The sequence below is a fragment of the Lampris incognitus genome, chromosome 2 (assembly GCF_029633865.1).
Source record: "Lampris incognitus isolate fLamInc1 chromosome 2, fLamInc1.hap2, whole genome shotgun sequence".
NCBI lineage: Eukaryota > Metazoa > Chordata > Actinopteri > Lampriformes > Lampridae > Lampris > Lampris incognitus.
Window position 1 is genome coordinate 39196523 of NC_079212.1, and position 26471 is coordinate 39222993.

The window sequence follows — 26471 nt, forward strand, 5'->3', positions numbered from 1 at the left end:
AAAAAAAATCTTATTTCAAATACAAATCATTATTTCTAACCTTGTCAATGTCTTGACTCTATTTTCTATTCATTTCACAACATATGGTGGTGAATAAGTGTGACTTTTCATGGAAAACACAAAATTGTTTGGGTGATCCCAAACTTTTGAACGGTAGTGTAGAAACAAAAACAAAAGATTTAATTTACAGAAGCGGATGTCATCTCTATTTAACATCCGGCTTATTAACAGCTTTAATGTGATAAAATAGACCAGGAGAGTAGCTGCGGGAAACATTTGGTCCCTTTGGTTTCTATGGAGTCTTTCAAATTAACTCTTTACTTGCCCCAAGAAGGCTTTTGCTGAGCTAGTACTCCCTTTTCAGCACTGCCCTGCTTCACATTCAAACAGTAACACACATTCACACATCGGTCTTTCATGACATCACAACTGCTTTTATGAGTAAAAAAAAATGTTTTTAAATTGAGGCTCTTGATCAGGATATTAACAAATAATGAGTACCCTGGGAATTTTCCCCAAACACCATCTTTACTATTCAAGCAATCACGCAAGCTGCATTTTCCATAGCGCTTTTCTAGCTTCAACAGCCACGCAAAGCGCTTTACAATTAATTCTGACACACACACACACACACACGCAGATTTGGCCCTGCGGGGACGGGGGTGCGACTGAATATGACACTTTCACACCCCCTGTGTGTCAAACGTAAGATGTGACCGACAGCCGCGGTGTTACAAGCTGCACTCACATATGATGGAGAACTACTACTTAACAGGATATGACACAGGCTGTTTTCACCTAAGCCCGTTTTCACTGTATCAACGGTCAAACTTAATTAACTTCCGTATTCAGACAGAAGTGAATTACCCAACAGCCAACAGGCTGAAGGTGAGAAACCTCGACTCCTGCAGCAACGCTTGCAAGATTCAAAGCAGGAATCTTCTGCTCACCAGCTGCTAACCAGACTCCACAACATGAGAATCCTACAGTTCAGTCTCTGCAGTTTGGAAAAGCTGACACTGTTGGCGCTACAATCCTTCTCCACGTCGCCACCGGCTGGTCTGCACATCAGCCATGGCGACGCCATAGAAGGACGCCATTACACACATTTACACAAAGAACTTAATTCTCAACGAGGTACAGTAATATCGTCCAACTTCGACAAACCATCTACGGCTGTGGAAAAAAATAAGCTGTTCGTCGATTCCATTTCCCTAAGCAGCTCAGTCCCCTACCCCCCATCCAAAAAGAGGTAAAACAAAATTCGATTAAATTTACCTTTGTCTTAAAGTTCAGGCCTTTTAGAGGAAAAGTAAAACTCACAAAAGCAACAAGACAACAAGAGAGCAGAAACCCAGCCCTGACACACACACACACACGCACACACCTATCAGTTCATTCCAGGCCACCAAGCCCCATCATCTAAACAGAATGATGTGCATGTTCAGAGTTAACAGCAGAGGTTTTGAGCTTCCCTAAAGATATATAATTTTGATATTGACCAACTACACAACCGGAGTATGTGAGCTGTTAAGTCCTCCAAACTTTCCTGTGATTCTTCAATCAAATTCAGGAAGAAAAAAAAAAAAAAACTGTAAAGCGCTTTGGGTGTCTAAAAAAGCGCTATATAAATGTAATGATTATTATTATTATAAAAAAAACAACAACATACAAACCTGACGAGAACTTGTTCAAACATTGGAACAGTTGTCTAGTTGCGGTTGTTTTAAGTATCTTTTAGGCTGAACCAAGTTCTCCCCGGGTAGTTGAAATGAACTGTTTCAGGTCTACTCAAGCCCAAGGGCTGGTGAATTAGGCTGCAGATACATAGGAACAGGAAACCAGATGACCACCGGTGACCAGATTAAAGCTGGTTATTTGGCTGTAGCTGCAAAGTTAGATCTGGTAGAACACACACCCACCCACACCCACACACACACACATACATCTGACTTAGCCGTTTGAGACCCGGATGTGTGATGTTTTTCTGTAAAAAGGGAGGACTGTGATTCTGTGAGGTCACTTCCTGTCCAGACATCCATGAGAAGGTCAGACTTAAGGTTTTTCTGTGGCCCTGAACCAGGCCTCAGGTTACGAGATCAAACTTGCTGTTCCTATGTGACTGCAGTGGACAGACGGAAGAGAGGAAATCATGGTAGGCACCAAGGCTGTTGTAACCAAACAACCTTCAGTATACACCACCACCACCACCACCACCACAACAGCCATTACCACGGAGACCAACGGCCGTTCCCATGGTTACCATACACAACACGTTGGCAACACGACCCCCCTGTCCCCAAGCGACAAAGAAGAAAAAACAGGTGGGGCTGGGCAACAGTGAAATGTGGCGGCAGCAGATTGGATGAAGGTGTTTTGGGGCGGGAGGGGCAACGATGAATGCTATTGGTCCTTCTTATCAGATTCTGGGGAGTCCTCTTTTGACTCCATCGCCTCTGGAGAAACTTCCTCATACCTGGAAGGAAGGAGAGGGTGAGAAGATAGAATGATGAAGGGGGGGAAGGCAGAGGAGAAAAACAGAAGAAAAAACAGGTTTATTTAACCAACACAATGTATTAATGATTAAACTACATCTGCAGAAATTCAAACTTTCATAAGTGGAGCAAAAGTAGTTAATTCTCCCATTTATTAATTTATTAATGTTCTGCTCATTTTTCATAGGAGATCATGCAACCTGCTGTAGCAGCAGAACAATCTAGAAGAAACCAACTGTTCAGGTAGCAGGTAGTAAAAAAATTTAAAACAACAGATTATCTGACTCTAGAAAGTACCATTCCAGAGAAAAACACAATTTTTCAGCTATTTGGTTGTGTTGGGTTACACAGTAGTGTGAAGAAAAATCAAATCATCTGGTTTCATATGTATTTTTAAAATGTCAAACAGTCAAGATCCCTGCCAAAACAAGAAAGACCTAAGAAGGTAAAATTCATGATTTTAGTTTTAAAGCCACAAATTTTTCCATGTATTATGGGTTTAGTTTGTTTAGTCCTACTGGTCATAGCTCCACCTAGCTTGTACTCCTTCTATTGATGCACTCAGTGTTTCCCAACTGCCAGTGCTAGGCTGTGTTTTCAATATGCAGATAGCAAGACTGAATTACTTCACAAGACATGACCAATGCTCATCTTTCTGCCATACCTGGTTGTAAACCAGCCATGAAATTGAGTTTGCACAAAATTCCCAAAGACGAAATTTGTTGGAACGTGTGGGCATCTTTCCTTACACAACACTAGGCTGCGGCACTTGAGCTTGACAGTGTGTTCTCATGCAGTCTGTCTCAGAAGGAATTACAATCTTAAATTATTACTTGCTAAGGATTCGCCAAGCATGTTAAATTGATGAACAAAAAACAGGTAAGATGCCAAAACGTTACCGACCATAAGTTATCTTGAACCTTGCAAAGCTCAGTTTAAACTGTGTGGTTTAACGGAACAAACATTAGCACAGAGCCACTGTCATCTAAACTGTTTTGTGTCTTCGTGACTTAGCCTGCTCATCTATGTATCTGTTACTGTGTGGTCTCATCTCACTTAGGCTGCCACAACACAACATTGCCACAAGTCTGTGCATTTTCAAGTTCAAGTTGACAATTCCTCCCCATGATAAGTTTGTGCATCTACTACTACTACTACTTTTGGCTGCTCCCGTCAGGGGTCACCACAACAATCATGCGTTTCCATTTCTTCCCGTCTTCTGCATCTTCCTCTGTCATGCCAGCCACCTGCATGTCCTCTCTCACCACACCCATAAACCTCCTCTTTGGCCTTACTCTTTTCCTCTTCCCTGGCAGCTCCATATTCAGCATCCTTCTCCCAATATACCCAGCATCTCTCCTCCACACGTCCAAACCATCTCAATCTTGTCTCTCTTGCTTTGTCTCCACACCGTCCAACCCGAGCTGTCCCTCTAATATACTCGTTCCTAATCCTGTCCTTCTTCGTCACTCCCAATGACAATCTTAGCATCTTCAACTCTGCCACCTCCAGCTCCGCCTCCTGTTTTTCCGTCAGCGCCACCATCTCCAAACCATACAACATAGCTGGTCTCACAACCATCTTGTAAACCTTCCCTTTAACTCTTGCTGGTACCCTTCTGTCGCAAATAACTCCTGACACTCTTCTCCACCCACTCCACCCTGCTTGCACTCTCTTCTTCACCTTTCTTCTGCACTCCCCGTTACTTTGGACAGTTGACCCCAAGTATTTAAACTCATACGCCTTCGTCAACCTCCACTCCTTGCATCCTTGCCATTCCGCTGTCCTCCCTCTCATTCATGCATAGGTATTCCATCTTGCTCCTACTGACTTTCATTCCTCTTCTCTCCAGTGCATACCTCCACCTCTCCAGGCTCTCCTCAACCTGCTCCCTACTCTCGCTACAGATCACAATGTCATCCACAAACATCATAGTCCACGGAGACTCCTGCCTGATCTCGTCTGTCAACTTGTCCATCACCATTGCAAACAAGAAAGGGCTCAGAGCCGATCCTTGGTGTAATCCCACCTCTACCTTGAACCCATCTGTCGTTCCAAACGCACACCTCACCACTGTCACACTTCCCTCATACATATCCTGCACCACTCCTACATACTTCTCTGCAACTCCCGACTTCCTCACATAATACCACACCTCCTCTCTCAGCACCCTGTCATATGCGTTCTCTAAATCCACAAAGACACAATGTAACTCCTTCTGGCCTTCTCTATAGTACTTCTCAATCAACATTCTCAAAGCAAACATCACATCTGTGGTGCTCTTTCATGGCATGAAACCATACTGCTGCTCGCTAATCACCACCTCTCCTCTTAACCTAGCTTCCACTACTCTTTCCCATATCTTCATGCTGTGGCTGATCAACTTTATACCTCTGTAGTTTTTGATAAGTTTGTGATAAGATGATAAGTTTGTGCATATTTTAATAAATGTACCAATTCTCCTCCAGTGTTTTATGTCAACCTCTCAATTAAAGTCTGTTGTGATAAACAGAGACATAATCACTTCAAGGGTATATAGCCAGATGGGGTGAAATCATTGGTGCATAAAATCAATTTATTCAGTGGGGAAACATGGCAAAAACGAGTCCAATTGATTCGATTAAGAACAAAACAAATTCCCAAACAATTCTAAACAAATTAAAGTCACTGGAAAGAGTCTTAAATCAATATCCAATGAGAGCTGAGTAGACAGACAGCTACTGGGACTGATATCCAGCCAGACTGTCCAATGTGGGGTGGAGCGGGTGAAGCAGTTGGGAAAGTCTGGGCTACGTAATACATTCCTTATACTCGATGTTTTGAGTGTTGAAACTCTGAAGTGACTGTTCGGCCAGTCTTCACTGAAGAAAAAGAAATGGGAGATTAGACTGTGAACTAGCAGTAGGCTTGGCTTTACTTACACCAGAAACCACTGCATCACCATGCTACAGTCTAGTTGTTGAGCGAATAGCTATAATGAGGTAGGCCGGGCATATAGGGGTACCAATATGTAATCGGCTACTGATTGACAGTGTTACTGAAACAGCTGCGGTCAACTTTTCAGCAGCAAGCGAGGGAACGAGGTGACTGGGGTCAACTTCGCTTGACTTCTTGTAGAAACAGATCTTGAGTAACTGGCTTTGTGTTACTTGAGGTTTGAATGTACGGAGAGACACAACCTGAAATTATGACTAGTCTCTACATAACTGCAACTTTGCTTTGAAGCCATTTATTATGTTATCAAAACTTGCATAAAATTTAGACTCAATATAAATGCTTGTAAAAACTTGCAGGATTTAGAAAAATAACAATGTTGCCTTACATTTTCCAAGAAAATTAAGCAAAAGATGATTCGTGATTATTGCATGCAAATTATGATGAGGTGAAAAGAATACTTAGAATGCGGTTTGTTTCATTTGGTTTGGCTACTGATTAACTTTTATATAATCTTATTTGAATGTCAACTATTTTCTGTGGGTAACTTTATAATGAGTGTTTTTTGGTACATACCCCAGTCTAAGATTTAGGGTTTTCGTTTCTGCGTCATAGTGCAGTCGAAGGCACTGGCACTAGGATCACAGCACAAATTGATAAGATGTGGCCAATACTTTTTTGCTAATTTCGGGACATGCTGCGCTGGCGGTAATCGGGTGCAACGGAGGCGCAGTTGTTAAAGGCTAGGACTAGAAGGAATAAATTATCCGTAGGAGTGGTTGGGGCTGTCTTCTATTACGGCCGCTCAAATCAGCTCCTCTCAATCCTTTTAAAAGCAGCGCGCTCCGTGTCATGGCGAACTGCCTATTTTGTAATGGACGGGGGAAGTCCAGACCAGCTAAGGCAGAAAAGCTTCTCCCAGGAGGAAACTCTTGTCTTGTTCGGGAGGTGCAGAGTTGCCAAGTGTGTATACCACAGATGTTAACACCAATTACAATGTGATATGAGACAACACGCAAACATGATTTGACAGGCGACCATTTAACTCTTTCTCTCTTTCCTGCGCTTTCTATGAACACAGCAGGAGACCTTAAACCGCTGTGATCATGGATCAATTAGCCTGGCAATCAGTTTGTTCTTTCAGTTGAATGAGGTTAATTGAAATATTGAAATCCCCGTCACCATGGTTTCCATGTGTAATTACATATTGACTGTTTTATGCTGGAAGTAAATGACACACTTGCAGATATTTTGGTTTGTGATTAAAAAGGTTTAGGACAGTACTTATTAGTTAAATTATTTGCAAAATGGGCCAAAATAACATACACAAAAGTGGCGTGTGTGATTTTTGGATAATTCTATGCTTAGTGCGCCTTTGCCTAAAGCCTGGAAACTACCACACAACACCTGCGTCTGCGCTAAGACATGGTCTGACCAGGTAAAGACGTAGGCATAATATTTGGTTTTATCTGACACCGCACTAGCACTGTTCCCTCCGATTTTGACTGGCACACCCTCTACGGCGCCCCCATGCCCATTCCGACGCAAGCGATGTCATGGCGAGCCCGGAAAATAGCAAACACACCCAAGCAGGAGAAAAACCCATCTTACGCCAAACGAAATTCTCACTACATCTGCGTTAGCGCGACCACCAGCCTTGCCCATCTGGAAACTAGAGCCCATAGTCTCAAGATAACACTGAAGTGTGACAGGAACACAACATTAGGCACATTTAGTCAGGCGGTTCAGTAAAGGTGAAGGAGTGTGACTTGTTGAGATGTGTGGATAATCCACTCCTCTTTGTGGATGCAAATTGATACAAGAGGAAGGCGTACAGGGAGCCAGTAGGAGTCACAAGAAACAAAGATTACAAACTATATTACGTCGATAGTATTGGATGCACTGACAAATTGATGAATAAATGGATATGTGATATCCTTGATACCTGCCAACACAGATCGATGGCTGGATGAGCAAACATATTAATGGATAGATCTAAAGACAGATGAGAGCTTGATGGAACAATAGAGAGATGGCTCTAATTTTGCCGTTTACCTGCCCAGGTAGCAAACGGACTGTAAAGCAAATAAATAAGCATGTGGCTAAAAAGATAATTAACAAACTAAGAGAGATGGAGAGTCTGACAAACAAAAGAAGGTGGATGGTCAGGTGGCTCCAGTCTTCTTAATGGGCTGTTTACCTGCCCAGGTGAGAGAGAGAGGGGAAGTAGGGGAGGGGCAGGGCCTCTACATGGAGGTGGGCTGTAACCGACGACGGCGGGGGGAGCCTGTCGCCATAGAGACGGGGTCCATGGAGCTAGCCAGGCTGGCGGGTGAGCCACTGACAGTTGGGAAAGAGGTCAGCCGGGGAGAGCTGGGGAGAACTTCCTCTGATGACTCATAGCTAACCAACAAGATAGACGCATAAAGGAGGAGACAGAAACATCAGGAAGGAGATACAGAGGAGACCGGGTTGAAATGAGGGTGGGAGGGAAAAGAGGAAAACAAAGAGACAAAGGAAAAGAAGAAAAAGAAAGCAGACAATATAGAAAGTCCCCAAAGAATAGAGGTTAATTTAATTCAAAGAGAAGGGTGAGGAGAGGGGGAGAAAAGGAGAGAAAGTGAGTTGGATTGAGAGACACAGAGGTAGGTAGAATGGGAAAATTATGTAAACTAGCTTAATCTTCATTGCTAATGGCTTGCAAAGAGTTCTGTTGATTATGGAATGTAGAATCTAGAGACGAAAAAGGTGGAGACAGGAGAGGAAAAAGAGAGATAGGAGAAGATATGGAGGAGTTGACGCGACGGGTGGAAGAGGGGGGAAAGAGGAGACCAGACAGGAAATGATGAGGGCTGAAGAAGTGATGAGAGCCTGGCCTATCAGAGACAATTACAGAGCTGTGGGAACGAATGAAATCTCAGAGACAGCTAGGCATCCAAACTCTTAACCAATCAGATTGGATTTCAGTGCCAGCTAGAAACTTCTGGCTTGTAGATTCTGGAGGTGGGGGGTGGTCTGAATTTGGCTGGAGGAGGTAGGGGATATGGATTAGCTGTTGGAGGGGTGGGGGCTATGTTACACCTCAAGCAGACCGAAACAAGGCTAGACAGACAGGAGGAGTATCCGCTTGATCCGGTTTAACCCCGAGTGGTGTTCAACTTCACATTTCTGAGTTAAATATACCAACGTTCATCACTACTGGACTATTTGGGAGCTACTACTGGCCAATCTGTGGACCAAAAGCACACTTTGAGGACTACCTAAGGGGCGTCCTGGTGCCTCATCACTACATCCAGGGTTTGAATTTCCCTATTCTCTTTACCCTATTTCCTGTCTGTCTCTACTGTTCTGGACAATAAAGGATAAAGTTGATAAAATAAGTCCTCCAACATACAAACTGAACGAGAAGATGAGGAAGATCCAAGTCATGTTTCAGTCAGCATGAGTCTTATCATATCTCACTGGACATTGTACCCTGGGTTTTAGAGACTTTATATTCTTTCCATTATACAATTTAAGTGTAAATTCTTTCTCTAAGTTTTAAACTAGATTTATAGCTACCACCCTGAAGATTTACATGCAAACAGATATCCTTTTAGATACTTTCCATCACTGTCGTATTTAAGACAACAGCTAATCCTGGAATTTTTTTTAGCTGCTCATTTTCATGGTGACTGTCTGGTAGGATTTTCCCCGGAAAAATTATATGGTATATTTTACATCTTCACCATAGCAGCAAAATGTAGGAGAATAAGTCTAACAACTCTTGCCTTTATGCTGTATCAATCGATTTAAAATGGTAGAATCTTAAACATAAAAATGAGAAAGAAAAAAAATCAAATAAGAATAATCTTGCATATCAAATAATGAAAATAAAATGAAGTCAGGAACAAAAAATTGCCACCGCAGCAAAGGGTAGATCATGGAAGTAAACACTGAACATCGACTCAGGTTTGTTTTCGCTGAACTAACATTGTGCTTTGGAGGTGGAGAGGGACTTGTTCCTCTTGACTTTGACACATTCATCATACTTGGTTATGAGCTTTAGCTTGAAAATATTCTTAGTGTTGCCAGACTTTACTACAATCTCTTTCCTGCAAACTTTACACACAATAGTTTTTTTTCTATTCATGTGCCTGAAACTGAATCATTTCAAAACAGAATTTACATGATCTTTTTTAGGTACCACTTCAACAGCGCTTGAATCACTTCCACACCTATTAGGCTCTTCCTCTACCATGCTGACAGCTATGAGGAAGCTCATACAAGCTGGTAAAACTGCTCTTAAATAAGCAGTACAGAGAGCAGTGTGATGGAGTGCTAAGAAATTGGAGAGATTTCAAATAGTCGGGGGAGAAAACTCGAGTATTGTTTTTCCAAATCAATCAACGGAATATCGTTCAAATTGATGTGCATGAAACATCGCCCAGCTCTTTATGAAACCATATTTAGCTCAAAAGGCACCTAGCTGACCAAGCTACTGAAGAGGTCAGTCCTCATGCTGATCAATAAGAACAAACAGGCCTGGTTGCTATGGTTACTCACCTGAACATCTCTGTAAGCTCTCCTTTGAACAGAGCTACGATTACTGGGAAGCCGACACAGGCTGGTACCAGGTACAGCAGGGCTGGCTGCAGGGAGAGACAGAGAGGTTAGAGAGAGACAGATGGGGTTAAAGAGACACAACGACACAAACATGCTGGACACAGAGGGAGAGAGAGATAGGTTAGAGACACATAGGTAAGAAACAGACAGAGGAAGACAGATTAGAGACACTGACAGAAACAGACCGATTAGAGAGACAGGTCCGAGTCAAAGAAACAGACAGATGTGTTAACGACGGGTGAATTAACCCGAGGGTCGTTTGAGATTTTTACTACATTTCTTTTCGTGAGGTTTTCCGCAATTATAGTACCGATATGTCACCATCAGACAATTATAACTGCTCCCTCCCTGTCTGTATGTTGTGGTTCTTGTGGGTGGATACTGGTAATCCTACAGCATTGTCCCAAATACAGTGGAAATGGTTTATGGGGATCACATCTGTCCAAGTCCATATGATTACTATAAGTGGTCAAACACGGCTGGATTTGTTTTTGGTTTTTTTTGCTTGTTTGTTTTGTTCACTTAATATAATGTACTGAAACAAAACGTTCGTATTTTATGGGATTTAATTGACTGAAGGACAGTAGTAGTAGTATTGACTGAAGGACAGTAGCCTACTGTCTGCTATTTTACTGTAACAAAATCTCAGCTGCTTCAAACAGGAATTCAAAATTTGACTATAGGTTAGCCTATAGCAACATTGCTTGGCATTGCCTAAGGTACATTTTTAATAACAGCATGCAGAGGCCTAAAAATGAGAGTAAGCTTTTAACACCTCAAGCTACCTGGTGATTTCAGAGGTAGATTTCAGATTTTCAGAGTGGAGGTGGTGCCATTCAGTATTATGGGAGTAAGTGAAAAAATTATTTAACAATAGATGTCCTGTATTACCTTAAGATGACTGTTTGGTCACAATAACTGGATTATTTAAACAGTGTTGGTTATAAGAATGAACTCTGTCTGGCTAATTTTGATCAGTATAATTGGCTCATCACTATAACCATAACCACTATAAGCAATTTCCACAGCATCACATTTTTGATTTGGAGTCCTCCAGTTAAGTGAGAAACTTGAGCAATTTTTTTTCATTTCATAGTTAAATGCAGTCAAGTAAAACATTATGAGCAAATCAGATGTTTATTTGACCACTAACTTCTCAAAGGAAATAACCATTGTATTATTGTGGAAACTTAAATATGACTCTTTACTTGAGAAGTTTTAAACAACTCCCATAATCCTCATCTTCCATTAAAGGAGACTGTTATGTTGTCACCACAACTTTGCCGTGGGACTGTGAGGAATTTGTCTTTGTAGTTTGACAAGTCAACCTACAGATCACAAATGCGCACTGCTGGTACCAAGCTCTGCATGAGACAACCTGTAAGAGGATACCTGTGCATGTTTGAAGGTGTGCATGACGAAGATGGTGAGGCCCAGGCCGAAGATATAGGCCAGGAAACTGGAATAGAAATATGTCCTACTGTTCTTCTTTAGACTGGAGGTGAGGGAGACAGAGAAAGAGAATATTTAATAATGGCTAGGGGGAGATAATACTTGAGACTTAAGCAACGACCAAATAGTTAAGTCCTCTAGACCAGTGTTTCTCAACCCAGTCCTCAAGGACCCCCTATCCTGCATATTTTCTTTGCAACCCTGTTTGTAGTTATTCAACCAATCAGCAATGAATTTTGTCAGATGTTGCACACCTTGCATAATTAAGTGCTGAGAGATGATTGGTCGAGTAAGTACAAGCAGGGCTACCTATGCAGGGTTACAATGAAAATCTGCAGGATAGGGGGTCCTTGAGGACTGGGTTGAGAAACACTGCTCTAGACTCTCCTTCAAGAGCTAAAAGAGCGATAAAGAGAAAGAGTTGCTACCTGACATCAAAGCGCAGCAGCAGGGCGATGAAGATCCCGGGGATTACGATATCCCCAAGTCCCAGCATGGCAAAGTTGCTGGCCTCCAAACCCTTCTCCAACAGGTCCTGAGGAAACACCACTGGAGGGGGTGGGAGGTGGAGGAGGCATAGAAAGAAACCAAGATGGAGAGAAGGTGTGTGTGTGGGGGGGCAAATCTGAGGAAACTCACTCTGACAACTGGCTTTTTCCATTATTCAAATAGATTATTAAAACTTTGTTCCACTGCTAATCCAATTATACTCTAATAATTATCTACATATAAATAAACTAAAAGGCTTATTTTTACAAATACAGTGCTGCTTGAAAGTTTGTGAACCCTCCAGACAGGGTCACTGTTTTTGTAAAAAACATTAAAATAATCTTATTACACATACATCCAAATCCCAATTTGTAAAGCACACCTTCCAAATAATGGAAACACACACAAAAAGAGATATATTTTCATTATTTAATTCAACAAAGGTGGTTTATTTCACAAAAACTGAAAATTTAACATGTGCAAAAGTAAGTGAACCCTTGTATAAGTAGCTTGTGGCTCCTCCTTTTGCAGCCATTACTTCAACCAAACGTCTTCTGTAACCACTAACCAGTCACTCGCATCTGCTTATGGGGATTTTTGCCCACTCCTCCTTGCAGAACTCAGCCAGCTGAGAGAGGTTGGACGGACATCTGGTATGTGCCAACTTCTTCAGGTCTTGCCACAACATTTCAATTGGATTAAGGTCCGGACTTTGACTGGGCCAATCCAGAGTACGAATCCTCTTTCTCTGAAGCCATGCCTTTGTAGTTTTGCTGGAATGCTTTGGGTCATTGTCTTGTTGCACAATCCATTTTCGTCCCAGCTTCAACTCCCTGACTGATGGCAGGAAATTCTGGTCAAGAATTTGTTGATATGCCGGAGAATTCATGGTTCCTTGGATAATATGGAGTCGTCCAGGTCCAGAAGCAGAAAAGCAGCCCCAGACCTTCACATTTGCACCACCATGCTTCACTGTTGGGAGGAGGTTCTTTTCTTCATATGCAGTGTTGGCTTTTCTCCAAACATGTTGGTTTTGATTGTGACCAAATAATTCTATTTTGGACTCGTCTGTCCAGAGAATGGACTTCCAGAAGGCCTCTGGTTTGTCCAAGTGCTCTCTGGCAAAGTTGAAACGGACAGCTTTGTTCTTTTTTGAGAGCAGAGGCTTCCTTCTAGCAACCCTCCCATGAATGTCATGGCTATTCAATTTTCGTCTGATTGTAGACGCATGCACATTTGTCCCAGATGCTACCAGAGAGGTCTGCAACTCTCTAGAGGTGATGTGTGGGTTGGCCTTTACCTGATGTATTATTTTTCTGGTGCATCTGGGTGATAGTTTTGATGGGCGTCCACTTCTAGGCAGAGTTGCTGTCATGTTGACGGCCGTCCATTTGTAAATTATATGTCTTACAGTGGATGGATGGAGCTGGAATCTTTTGGAGATGGTCTTATATCCCTCCCCAGACTGATGGGCTGTCACTACCCTCTTCTTCATGTCCTCGGATATCACCTTTGCTCTCGGCATTGTTGATTTATATGGGACCACAGTGGTTTGGTTGGTTTCCTCTCTCTTTTAATTCGTGCAGGCCAAACCCTTTCCCAAGGATGTCTCATTTCATTGGTCTGCTTAAATGATTAATTAAGCACCCAAATGTGTTTCACCTAAGTCTGTTACCTGCTTGACTTAACCAATGCAGCTGGGGGTTCACTTACTTTTGCACATACCCTAATTCCATGTTTCATGTAGTTTTTGGGCTACTAAAACAAGTCCCACTAAACAAGTAGATGCAATTGATAAACATATATCTGACATTTCATATATAAAAACTGGTGATGATAAAATAAGAAAATCATGGTAAAACAACAGAAACATCTAAACTGCTCAAGGGGTTCACATACTTTCAAGCAGCACTGTATATATCAGAAGTCTCTTCACTTACATTTGATAGGTGCTTCAAAGGACCTGGCAACTGTTACCATGACGTTAGTTCCAAACACCTGGTGGTAAAAGAGATGTATATAAGCAGCATAGAATCTATCTGGTCTGCTTCATTCACTGATGAAGACTGGCTATCTAACCTTCACGTATAACATCACACATCTGCTTTCATCTATGAGAAACCAGCAGAGAGACCGGTGCTATCCAGAGGAAATACACACACTTGGCCATACAGCAGGAAAGACTACTTGGTACCTGATAACAGGGCATGCTTATTTTTCTCTACTACATTACTGTTCAACATGCTTCATATTAGCGTTTTATGTTCTATTGCTTGTTAGCATCTCACAGCTCATCCGCCTATTTGAATGGTCAAAACATCGAAGGTGCAATCATGCTTACACAGATGTTTAATATGGAAACAACCACATTTACGTATTATTGAAATGTGATCCCAATGAATTTATAACTGCCTCAATCGGGTACCATTACAACTTACACGTTTCTTACGAGGGTAAAAAGGGCCAAATTAACAGTAAAGCGATACAAGACATTAATCTGGACCTTACTGACTGCAACTATACTTGTCGCTAGAAAACATTAGCCTGTTTTAATATTCTACCTGGAAGCACTGGGCTTTAAGTGATGTCAACAGCAGATTTCCACAACCTCTGGGACCCGATTTGTATCTCTACTGATCTGACATCATATTCAGCTACACTGCCGAAGGCATGGTGGGCCTGGTCACTCCTTTGAGAAGGGATGTTTCACCTTATCACCACTTGTGTTTTATACAGTGGAGCAGAAACCTTTAGGAACACCATATGTTGCTATCAAATAGCAGGAGAATCCAGGTGAAGACTTTTATTGACTGATTTCATGTTTTTATGTACTTGGGCCATTAAGAACGGAAATGGAGAAGGTTATATAAGGGGTTTTAAGCCCTAGGGTCCTAGACATAGATTTTAAAAAGGAGTCACAGAACACAGGATTAGAAATGTGTTTCTTGTATTTTGTGTAGTCTCTACAGAAGCTTGTGTTTCTTACCCAGAAGACATCGTAGACAAACAGGCCCCCCAGCAAGATACAGCCGGTACTGACATTGTTCAGATGAAGCAGCTCCACACCGTTTAGGGCAAACGCCAGGCCAAACAGGTTATTTGCTATCCAGTGCTGTTATAACACAAGAAAAAGGACAAGTTATTGGTCATCTAGTGCTGTGATGTCATTAAGACATTTACTGTCTGTCATTAAAACGCTTGTTGCACTTACTAAGACTTTATTCTGAATAAATGACTGTTGTTTTACTGGTAGTAGTAGTTCACTCATACTCGACATTAATTGGAATACATTAACTTATTTTCAGTTGACCCTGTGTCACACCAACTGCTGATTCAAATTAAAGTACATGTACCCACTATGGTCTACTTTACTAATGTAACAAGCAGAATTCTTTGACCAAACGAGTTTTACCTTTTTGAGCAAATACCAGACTCCTACCACGCTGCTAATGAGCAGACATACCAGGTCTTTGGTGTCAAACTCATAGTTGACTATCTCTGGAATGAGACAGAGACACAGAGAAAGAGAGACACACACACAAAGAAAGAGAGAGAGAGATATTTTTTTTTATTTTACAAAGCCCTTTATTAAACACTAGGTATACAGACAAAAGGACATCAACTACATAATTGCAAGTGAAAACATAAGCCAACAATACAGCCAGGACTTTCCCTTGTTACATCAACTGGAAGGCAAAGACCAGGTCGTCGTCATCTCCCACTGAGCACAATACTCCCCCTATTGCCCATTTAAGGCTGAAAGCCTCTAGACTGTCTACCATTTTGTAATAGGCATGCTCCATCCTGAGCCGAGCCTTCAGCAGTCTTGCAAGAACCTGCACAGGGCCCGGTTCTTATGGCTCAGCCAGACGACTAATTTGGCAGTAGCTAATATGACGTTTATAAGTGTGTCCATACCTTTCTTCCTGGCTAGGTATTTGGGACCATAAACAAACATCTGGAAAGAAAGGGCCTCCCCCAATCCCAAAAACCAACCCCTTAACAACTCAAACACACACAGGGACTGTCAGCAGCCTTTTGGCTCTGACAGAGGAGGTGAGGGAGCTGAGAGAAGAGAGAAGGAGCAACAGAAAAGAACTGACTACTGTCAGAGAAGCTTCAGGAGATAGAGAGAGCTACACAAGGCCTGACAGAGCAGCTGGATTCACACCCAGACCACAACCTAGATCCTGTGAGCTTCACCGAGAGCAACCAGGACCCACCAACTCAACAGCCTCCCTCTACCCCCAGCTCCACCTCTTGCCCACAGACCAACACCACACCGAGATCTCCCCCCATCCCCCAGATCACCACCACCCTCAGCCTCATCCCCAGCCTACAGATCAACACCACCCCTCATCCCTCCAGACCCGCACAGCAGAGAGAGAAATAAGACACTGTCTTCCTCATTGACGCTGATGGCAAATTCCTAAATGAAAAGAAACTTTTCCCCAACCACGCAGTAGGTAAAATCAGGTGTCCAAATGCCCAACATGCCATGGACCTTCTGTCAGAGGAGTGGCTGAGATCCCCAAGCCACATTATCATCCACACTTGCTCATGACATCAGTACCTTTTAAGTTTATCAACTCATATAAAACAGCTCTTTTACAGACATCTCTTGTCCTATTTAGATTAAGAATACAAATTTTAAAATTACTCATGTGGAAGAGAAAAAATATGAGTCTAAAAAACAGCAACATTAAATAAGATTTGATACAAAACTCCCTAATCTGTTTCATCACCATCATCATCATTGTTGAGTTCCTGTCTGAGTTTCTGAACAATCTTCTTCAGTCTGTAAATTTCCTGTTCCTGGTCAGTAAAGCCTCCCTTTCCCTTACTCCTCATCTGACAGCAGGCTGAATCCAGAAATATTTCTTTATCTGAGAAGTAGTCTTCCACTCTCACAAACATCCCTGTTTTGTTTTTTTTCAGTAGGAACTGTTTTATTTCTTCTACTCCATAACCCTGTGCTTCCCTGCGGTTTCTATGTTTCTTTGCAGCAGGTTTTATTTCACTGTCACTATCAACCGCACAATTATCTTCCATACTGGACTCAGACTTAGCTGTTTTCTGTTTGGCTGGGTGTTTCCCTTTTTCTTTATAAACAGTCACTTTATTTCTTTTTCTTTTTTTGGCCTGTGAACCACTGAGTACTTCTGGGTTTTCTCTTATGCCGTGGTACTCTGAGACTGGCCACTTCACACTCCATGTCAGCCTCTTCATCGTCAGCCAAGAGACCCCTTGCCTCAGTTCCACCACTGTCAATCTCATGTTCCTCCTAATTCACCCCTTCACATTCCTGACTGTTTTGGTGAACTCCACTTGTATTCTCCCGTTTTTCATTACTCTCGTTTGTGTGACTCTTCTCATCACCGGTACTGGTTTGACTTTTCTGTTCATCAGCAACCCCATCCTTGCTGTTTGAACCTGTTTTATCATTTTTAGTTTGGTTCTGTTCTCTTAATGTTGCCTCCTTGGCTGTCTCATAGGAACCAGATGGTTTTTCTGGACAAGCCCTGATCAGATGTCCCTCCCTACCACAACCAAAATATTTTGCACTCTCTGATGTTGCAAAAAGAATGTAATTAAAATCACCAATTAACCTGAATGCCAGGTTCAGTTCCTCACTCCTGTTATTAAGAATGTTATAAAAAAATTGTCTGTGAGAAACAACATGCTGCAGCTGGGGCGATTTACACCCTGACACTACTTCTTTCATCGGGGAAACAATTTTCCCGTATCTTGACAATTCTCTATCTCATCCCTAATAAACGGGGGCACATTAGACAGCATTACCTTTTTTGCCGGAGTGACAAGCAGCATTACTGGCACAAACGATTCATTCATAACAATTCTGCTTGTAACCAGCTTCTGCACTTTATCAACCTCATCCAAAAAATCACCACAGCAGCATTCATTCTGGCCACAGACTTAATGCTGCTGGGACCAACAATCTCAGCTACAGCCAAACGACAGTCTTCCACTGAACAAGGGAAGCTTAGCAATATCTTAATGCCATGCTTCCTGGTCAGCCTGGTGAACTCCGTGTCCGCTGCCATGACACCAACCAGTGAAACACTGGCTGTCCGCAGAAAAAAGAAAAAAAAATCCACAAAAAACTTCCTTAAACCCCTCTATATACACACACACCAAATACAGTAAACGCCTAACAAACCCAAACCTATGCACTATTAACAACATCAATAGAAAATCCACTCACAAACACTCTCACACGACCACTCAGCACACTCACTCGCACTTTCGCTGAGCGCGAGAGAAATTTTGTGTCATATTATTTAATTATCTTGTCCAAAGAAGCTCAATCCCATGTCAATCCCATGTCAGCACCGTGTATGGATTTTTAGTTGACAGTGATATTCTTACTACATCAGATCAGAAGAATTCAGTCTCATCAGTTCCTCCAGGAAATCGTAATCCCTGTCGTGCTGAAATTTGTCTCCCTGCTAGGATTCCAATCTCCTTTGTACATATGCACGTTAAGAATCTGTGCCACTGTGCAGACTGCAAGTCTCTTTTTTTCTCCTCTCAGCACTGTGCTGTTCTTTATTTCACTGAAATAAAAACTGTTCCCTTACCTGGATTATTGAGCATGCATCAAGACATGTTTCCAGAAGCACTCAGCTCATTTGAATGTCATCTGTAACAGGCTCACGAGTGTGATGATATAATATATGGGCTATCTTTGACTCTAACAGCAACAGGGCCGAAATGGTGAGGGGGAGGATTTTGGTGAAAGCTGTTTTTTTGCCTGTCGAAATCACATGAGCCAAATCCTTCTGAACACAGTTTTTACATCAAACGAAAAAGACCAGTAGAGTACCGAATTAAGAGAATGAGACTATTGCAGCCTTCACAGAGGCGGAGATTCTTAAAGTGCACATATGAAAAAAGTATGTGGCCATACGAAGTATGATTCTGAGTAGGGTTGGGTTGATGTAAAAATTTTCAAACCAATTTGACATTAAGCCAAACACCGGACGTCTATATGGAATTTTACCACTAGGTGTCGTACCTGACTCAGCAGCCACTTCTGAGTGGAACGTCTCATAACGGCAAATGCCTGTTCAGTCAGTTTGCATAAAATCAAACTGGTTTGAGCTCAAACACCTGACTGGCAAAACCGGAAACTGACCCAACCTTGATTCTGAGGAGTTAGCAGACCAAACCAAGGCTGAAAACCTAGTGAATATCAGACTTGAATTTGTTACAGTTCAGCCTTGGTAGGTGGGCATAACTTCTTGAGACAGGAGAGACAGGGAGGGAGGGGTGGAGTAGCTTAGCTGTATGTATGTTTTGGAATTTCTGTAGCCCTGCAGTCTGCCCTCTACTGGTCAGAAATGCATGTTTAAGAACGTCTAAGTGATGTGTTGTGACCAAGGCCTAATCAACCGGGTACATAGTAGTGTGTTGGGTTGTAGTTCTTACCTTCCTTGGAGTCTCCTGAGCCCTGAGTAAAGAGCAGTTGGTACTGTTTGTTAGGGAGAGAAGATGGAAATACCCTGGACATAAGAGGACTAGAAAGGAAAGAAAAAGACAGACAGAGGAGAGTAGGGGGAAAGAAAGAATCAGAAGAAACAAAAGTTGTTTAGTGACGTTGTTGTGACTGACACTCCCCCCCCACCCCAACCTATACAATCAAAAGCACTGTCGTTTGCCAGTATGTGCTTGTTACCTCATGGTGTGAGACAGAGCCAAGATTCCCAAGACAAAGAAGTAGACTGAAAGTAGCAGGTTAATGTACTCCTGAGAAAACACCTGTTATATAAACAGACAGAAAACTACATCAAAGTGCAGCAACAGTGGATACTTTCTTTAGGCAATAAAAAGTAAAAAAGTGACAGTGCTGGGTGAATTGTGAGTACAGGAATCCTTGTAAAAGGCCTGGGGAAACTCTGTGTTACCTTGAAGAAGAGGTAGAGTCCAAACAGAGTACAGCTAGCAATGATGGGAAACCTGGCTGCATCTCGACTGGTGATGGTCTCTGGCATGTCTGATGAGTTCTACATGGAGGAAAGACAGGTGTAGTTTGTTTGGATGCACTTATCACTATAGTTTTTAGTACAGTCTTAAATAACTCACGTCTTTAATCTTTGCGGTTTTTAAGTGTTAAGGTTAAGTCGCCCAGTGACCAATGACATTAAGAGGACCAGGGCCATAGAAGCAGAACCAACAGCACAGACCGGCCAAAGTCCCAGGACACAGCATAGGAGCTGATCACCTAGATCTACATTCGTCTTCACGTCACACCCCCTGGGAGGGAAAACTAGGGCATTAGAGGACAAGGCAGGAACAGAAAAGATGAGAAAGAATGAATGCAAGAAAAAAGACAGAAAGAGGATAAAGCAAAGAATCAGGAAAGGGAGCAAAGACAGGAGAGCATGCTTGCTGTGTTTCAGATGCCTTGCTGTTGTCTCTACAGGCTGCTGTGTGCGCTGATTATGTCCCAAACCATCCATCCTCAGCTAAACTCCACCGAGATGACAGCTGCACCTCCTACCCCGTCTAATGGAGCGCCTATTGTGTGGTCGGCCTGCAGCAGAGGTGGGAACCGGCGGGTGTTTGAACCTTTCCATCCTGTGTCTATCGCACAGCGTTCTACAAACCTCTCATTTCAATACTTCAGACAGATGATGTGTTGTTGAGTGAGTTTATTTGTTTGTAACTAGTTGAGATGTCTGAAACTAGGCCATATTTCTCTCTTGTGCTTTGCATTACTTTTGTTTTTAATCACTACATTTTTGTTGTTTATCAACATACAAATAATCTATGTAAATGAGAAAATAAGCTATGATTAACTTCTCCCGCTGGAGTTTTGTTGGGTTCAGATTCTTTCCTGCTAGTAAAGGGAGTGTTGTTGCTGAAGTAGCATCAGTACATTTATATGAAGCCAATAAAAATATCATTTGGAATCTATTAAGATACTGACCTAAACTGAAGGGTTCACATAGTTCAAAATACGGTAATTTCTCTAAAAACTGGGTTCATGTGGATTCTTCTGAAAATTGGTCTTTGGTACATTGGTTCTCTCAATACTACCTGTTGCCCTTACCGGGTCGAGGCAGTAATAAATCACCATAAGCAAGCATGCTGAACTTTTTTGTTTGCTTGCCTTTCAATTTTTTTTTTTTACATATTATTGAGGAACAATGTCACGTGAGCATCCTGATACACTCACTATCCTGCCAGGGAGCTAGCTGTTAGCCAGCTATCCTGCTAACAATAGATTCAGGTTTGTATTGTACAAACAATATCTGGTGACCTCTCTTATGTGCGGTTTCAAGAAGCCAAAAGAAAGCCGAAAATGTTTACATGCACATATAGATTGGAAGGAAGCGAAAGAAATCCAGGTGCCAGAATCAGGTTTTGCGTACTCAGATGTCAACCTTTCTTCAATAAAGATATTCAGATAAATGTGTTTCCATGACTGTTTCAAAAGTCAGAGTAACACTGCATTTATCGGTTTCTGATCGGATTAGGGCTATCAGATCGAATGGTTTTTTCTTCCTAATCTGTTTATAATCAGGAAAGTCCATCAGGGTTGATTATTATCAATTTTAATAATTTGAAATATATACAAATGACACGATCACTGGCCAGAGGACCAGCAGCCTTTGTGATATTTCCCTATTGGCCTGCAATCAGCCAGTATGCATTGCACCGGCATATTGGTTGGCCTGTCATTATGTGCACCTGTCATGGTCTGTGATCTGGGCTCCCCCATCTCCGGATTGGTGCTTTGGTTCACCTGTGCCCAGTCTCCTTGATTAGCCTATGATGTTGTGCACCTGTGCTGGGGATTATTTGACTGTGTTTTGCAGACATTCTGGGTCGAGTCTTGGAGAAGCTTCATGGTGGTCTGTGGAAGCTCTTGTATCCAGACCCTCATCTGCCTCCTCTGTGTGAGTGTGTTTTGCTGAGTTTTTGTTTATTTGAGTTTGCTTTATTGCCTGCCCTGTTCGGCAGTGTTTTTTTTTTTGGTCATTGTGTGTTTTGCTGAAGCCCAGTAAAGAGACTTTGTACTTTACCAACTGCCTTTGCCTCTTCTCTGCCACTGGGTCCAAATATGTGGCGTTACAACAAATTCATGGTGTATAGAGTAACTTTTTTTTTTAAATTAATAATTGTAATTAAATATTTGAAGTTGATGCATCATGCAAACTTATTGTTTTGTCTGTAATTAGATTGATATGTGCAGCTTTTGCTGTGTTGTGACGAGGACACTGGTGTCAGAGTGAGTCATTTGTGGAATGCTGCACCTGGCCAACACTGAATTTATTAATGACCAAAATAATGATTTAAGATTCAGCTCTATTCCTACTTTGATCAGTCTAACAGGTCTGGATTTGATTTGTTTTTTGTTTTTTTTAGATAACCAACACCCTATATCGGTTTATCAATCTGCATGTGAACACGCTCACTATAGCTGGAAGAATGTAATGGAGGTGCTAAATCCATTTAAACAGCATCTGCTTATATTCTTTTGACCTGGGCTTTCATGTCCCATCATTGACCTACCAGACGATCGAATCTTTTTTCTTTTAACCCCCTTTGGATGGCAGATGCGGTCAACTCTTTGGTCTTGAGATTAGGGAACTGTGTAGTGCTGAATAACGAGGCCTAGGTTACACATAACCAGAATTCTCCATTTAAAATCTTAAAGTATTTAGCAGTTTTCTACTGTCACTCCAGCTGGAGCCGTGACTGGTACTTTTCAAAACCTCTTTCGTGCACTGCTTACTAACTGAGATGGCACAGTGTCAGACTAGTACATGTTAGACATAATATTATACAACAAGCAGTCTGGGCCAAGCAATCTGATTGGTCAAAGACAATTTCCATAGTGCACTGCTCGCCAGGCATCACTAGTCACTAGCTGCCAGCACCTCTTACATCCAGGGAACTGGTTGGCTGATTTTTTTTTTTTCTTCAGTTGTTGATATTCATGTACACTATGTTGGAGAAAACCTTGTGTACAGCACACGCAGTTGTCGGTAACTGCGGAAAATCACAACTGCCCACATGTTTCCATTGACAGGCCTCTTCTGTCTAACACGTTTAATCCCTTCTTCGTCATTGTACACAGCCTCAGGTTAAATGCCAGAACATACAACAATTTCTAGCAGGTTTGCTGCTCTTTACTCACAACCCCCCTGTGATTTTACAAACATGGTGTGTTCTGTGTGTCCGCTGGCTCTAATACTCACTCTGTACCCAGAATCGCAACCATTTTCTCCAAGCACCTACAGACAGACAGACAGATAGGTGGGGCAGACAGAATGAATGGACAGACAGATATGTGTACGGAGAGAGAAAGAGAGACAGATCAGGTAGAGAAGGCTGAGATCAACCTGAATGGCAGATGTTTGCCCCCTTTTGGGTGGGCTTTTTACTCATTAGATACCCCCCCTCCTTCTAACTGACCATGATACGGTAGATTTTCTTAGAACTTTGCCCCAAGCTCAGACAGGGCCTTTTCAAGTCAAAAATTTAATACCTTTTCAATAGTTAAGTTGTCATACCAAGCATCTTAAGAGGTAACTGAAAATAATGGCTGTATCAGTATGCAAACCATCTACTACCTGAACCGCTTATCCTGCTCTCAGGGTCACGGGGATGCTGGAGCCTATTCCAGCAGTTATTGGGCGGCAGGCAGGGAGACACCCTGGACAGGCCGCCAGGCCATCACAGAGCTGACATGTGCATGCGTGCGCGCACACGCGCACAAACACATTCATACCTAGGCACAATTTAGTACGGCCAATTCACCTGACTTACATGTCTTTGGACTGTGGGAGCAAAGCCACAGACACGGGAAGAACATGCAAACTCCACACAGAAGACAACCTGGGACAACCCACCAAGGTTGGACTACCCCGGGGCTCGAACCCAGCACCTTTGTGCTGTGAGGCGACCGTGCTAACCACTGCGCCACCGTGCCACCTAGTATGCAAACCAATTAAGACTTTATTTTTGCAGTGCCAATTCAAAGGAGAATTGAACCCAACCCTAATGCACTAGGTGACATGCACTTGATTCGTCACACCAGACAACTGACAGAAGTGGCACTCATTAGTTAAGGCAAAAGGGGTGCTTATCACATGTGTTATTTTTCAATGTATTCAAAATGTGTTAAAAGTTTGGGTCTCACATTAAAAGGGAAATTGATCACACTGCAGCCCAAACATCATGGTGACAACAGGCCAAACGCAGCAAACAAAGACATTCTAAGTACCTATATTTATTATCTGAGATATAAATATCAATAAGAACAGATTTGAACAAAGTAAACTGATTAGTCAATTGCAAATACCTGCAATCCGGCTGGACTGAGATTACCCATAATTCATGGCTTTGGTTGACTGCTTTAGTAAACATCAAGCTGTTCATTGGGATTAAGGCTGGGCAATATGGACAAAATCAAATATATTTTTGGACCAAATACCTAAATATCGATATTGTGTTAATACTAGGGATGACTACTGATGTTGTCACAAAACATTTACACAATCAGATTGACAAATAATCATCAGTAATGCCTATATAATAACTAAGTGGGTAAAGGCAAATAATAGAACAGCTAGAACAGTTCGGTTCAGTCCGGTTCACCACTTTACTGTAATGCAGCCTTTAAAACCAGGAAAAGACAACACTTACGCAATATTACAATATCCAAAATCTCAGAAGACATCTAGTCTCATGATATCGATAAAATATCAATATATTGCCCAGCCCTAATTGGGATACAGCAGCTTGTACAGATGTAGGCTGTCTGACATCTGGCATACACCGAACGCTCCGATATCTGCCACCCCACTTCCTCTTCTTTTTCTCTCGCTCTCTCTCACTCGTCTCAATAATGAATGACATCACTACTTCCTCAGAGGTTCTCAAAAAGTGGCCCATGGGGACCCCTTTGACCAACACCCTCTTTCTAAGTTGTCTATGTCCTTGTGATCATAAAGCGAACGCGACCAACCCGCTGAGAAACAGATGAGTTGGGGGACAGAGAGACAGAGAGAGGAGTAGAGAGGGGGGAGGGACGGATGGAAACGTGGTGTTTTGAAACAGCTTTAAAAAGATTAAGTTGTAGGCAGAATAACGTGCCGAGCCGCTCTCCTCCTCTAAAAATAAGGGTAGGGTTTTTCTACGCTTTTATCCAGACCCAATTTACACAGTGCGCATGTGTAAAAAAAAAACCCCAAAAAAGAGTGCAGGCGGCGAGACAAGTCCCTAAGTACACGTCTCTCTCTCTCTCTCTCTCTGGTTCATGCGGTGTCCTCTGCCAAAGCCGACGTTTAAATTACATGTCAACTTTAAGAAATCAGTTTAAATAAGCGCCTCACGCCTCCACAAACCGGCTTAGTAACATGCAATTGCCGCCGTCTCCCCCCCTCTCTCTCTCTCTCGCCATGTTTTTTTGTTTTGTTTTTTTTAAACGCTTTAGAAGGCAGCGCTGTATCTCAGCGCGATGTGATGTCGCATGCCTTCTGGCCTACTTCACATAGCCGCCGCTAGCCGAAGTTTGACAGCTGACATCAAGATGAGAGCCAGCTGGCAAACAGTCCTCGTTATCACGGTCTCACGGGCCGAATGTTACGTTAGCAGGCTAGCTTTGCCATGTAAGCCATCGTTATTTATACTCAGACCAAAACATGGGGGGTGGGTAGAGGGGGGGATCAATTCCGGGGGTACCTTGGATTTGGAGCAGGTGACGGACCTCAGAGCTCCGAAGAAGATGGGCAGGAGGGCCATGAACACCAAGCTGCCGTACGCCAGAGCCGTGCCCTCCGGGGTGGCCACGAATTTTGCCGCCGTGGCGTTCACCGCATCGGTCCCGTTGGAGTCCGTGGCGTTGAGGGCGTCCAAAATAGGAGCTTCGCTGGGCAAAACCGACCCTTGTTCAACTTCAGCCATTTTCGCCGATGATCGCGCGGACCGTCAGCGGTCGTGTTGTAACGGAGCTTGGGCGAGTGACGAGGAGCGCCCTGCGTGTCTCTCATTCATCTACGCCGCTACCGCCTCGCTAAAGCCACGTTTCCTAAAGCTGTGGCTGGCAGCAGCCAGTTCACCGAGCTAGAGCGGACCGAGGTGCCGCCTTGTTCCTGCGCTTCCAACCAATGGGACTTGTGTCGTTTTCCATGACGGGTGGCTATTTTAACCCTAAACCTAAACCTAACCATAACTGCCACCCTAAACCCAAACCTAATCTCCGCAATGTTGCATGTAACATATTACTGACTTTTCCGGTTTAGAAATAGTGGGTTTGATACAAGCCAGCGATGGATCTCATTGGTTGAGAGGAAAGGCAAGGAGGAGCTTCTGTCCGATCTAGGCTGGTGAACTATCAGCCACCGCGAGGAGCTGGCTCGTCTTCCTCGGTGGTTTTATAAAGTGTAAAGGAGCGAACCGTCGCGACTCAGCGGCGGTATTGAGACCAACTCCAGTGTGCATACGTACCAAAAATACACA

The 26471-nt window shown here is 42.7% G+C and overlaps 1 protein-coding gene across 2 annotated transcripts; it reads right to left on the reverse strand.

Annotated features, from left to right (window-relative positions):
• Positions 1 to 115: 115 nt before the first annotated feature.
• hm13 (histocompatibility (minor) 13) lies at positions 116 to 26162 on the reverse strand. Of its 2 annotated transcripts, XM_056273453.1 has the most exons (12): positions 25695 to 26162; positions 23207 to 23242; positions 19904 to 20002; positions 19675 to 19757; positions 19428 to 19516; positions 15388 to 15473; positions 14962 to 15087; positions 13916 to 13973; positions 11915 to 12035; positions 11427 to 11529; positions 9975 to 10060; positions 116 to 2476 (listed from the first exon to the last, which is right to left on the reverse strand). In XM_056273453.1, the coding sequence occupies exons 1-12, from the start codon at positions 25914 to 25916 to the stop codon at positions 2404 to 2406; spliced, it is 1182 nt and encodes a 393-aa protein (XP_056129428.1). In that variant the 5' UTR covers positions 25917 to 26162; the 3' UTR covers positions 116 to 2403. The 2 variants fall into 2 exon arrangements, with proteins under 2 accessions (XP_056129428.1, XP_056129429.1); XM_056273454.1 differs by lacking the exon at positions 23207 to 23242.
• Positions 26163 to 26471: the final 309 nt, after the last annotated feature.

Excerpts from the sequence above, each read along its gene's own strand:
- hm13 (XM_056273453.1), bottom strand. The coding sequence starts at position 25,916 with ATGGCTGAAGTTGAACAAGGGTCGGTTTTGCCCAGCGAAGCTCCTATT. Across the intron at positions 20,003-23,206 it reads GTTGCGATTCTGGGTACAGA|AACTCATCAGACATGCCAGA; the intron begins GTGAGTATTAGA and ends TCCTCCATGTAG. Across the intron at positions 19,758-19,903 it reads GACTCTACCTCTTCTTCAAG|GTGTTTTCTCAGGAGTACAT; the intron begins GTAACACAGAGT and ends TTTATATAACAG.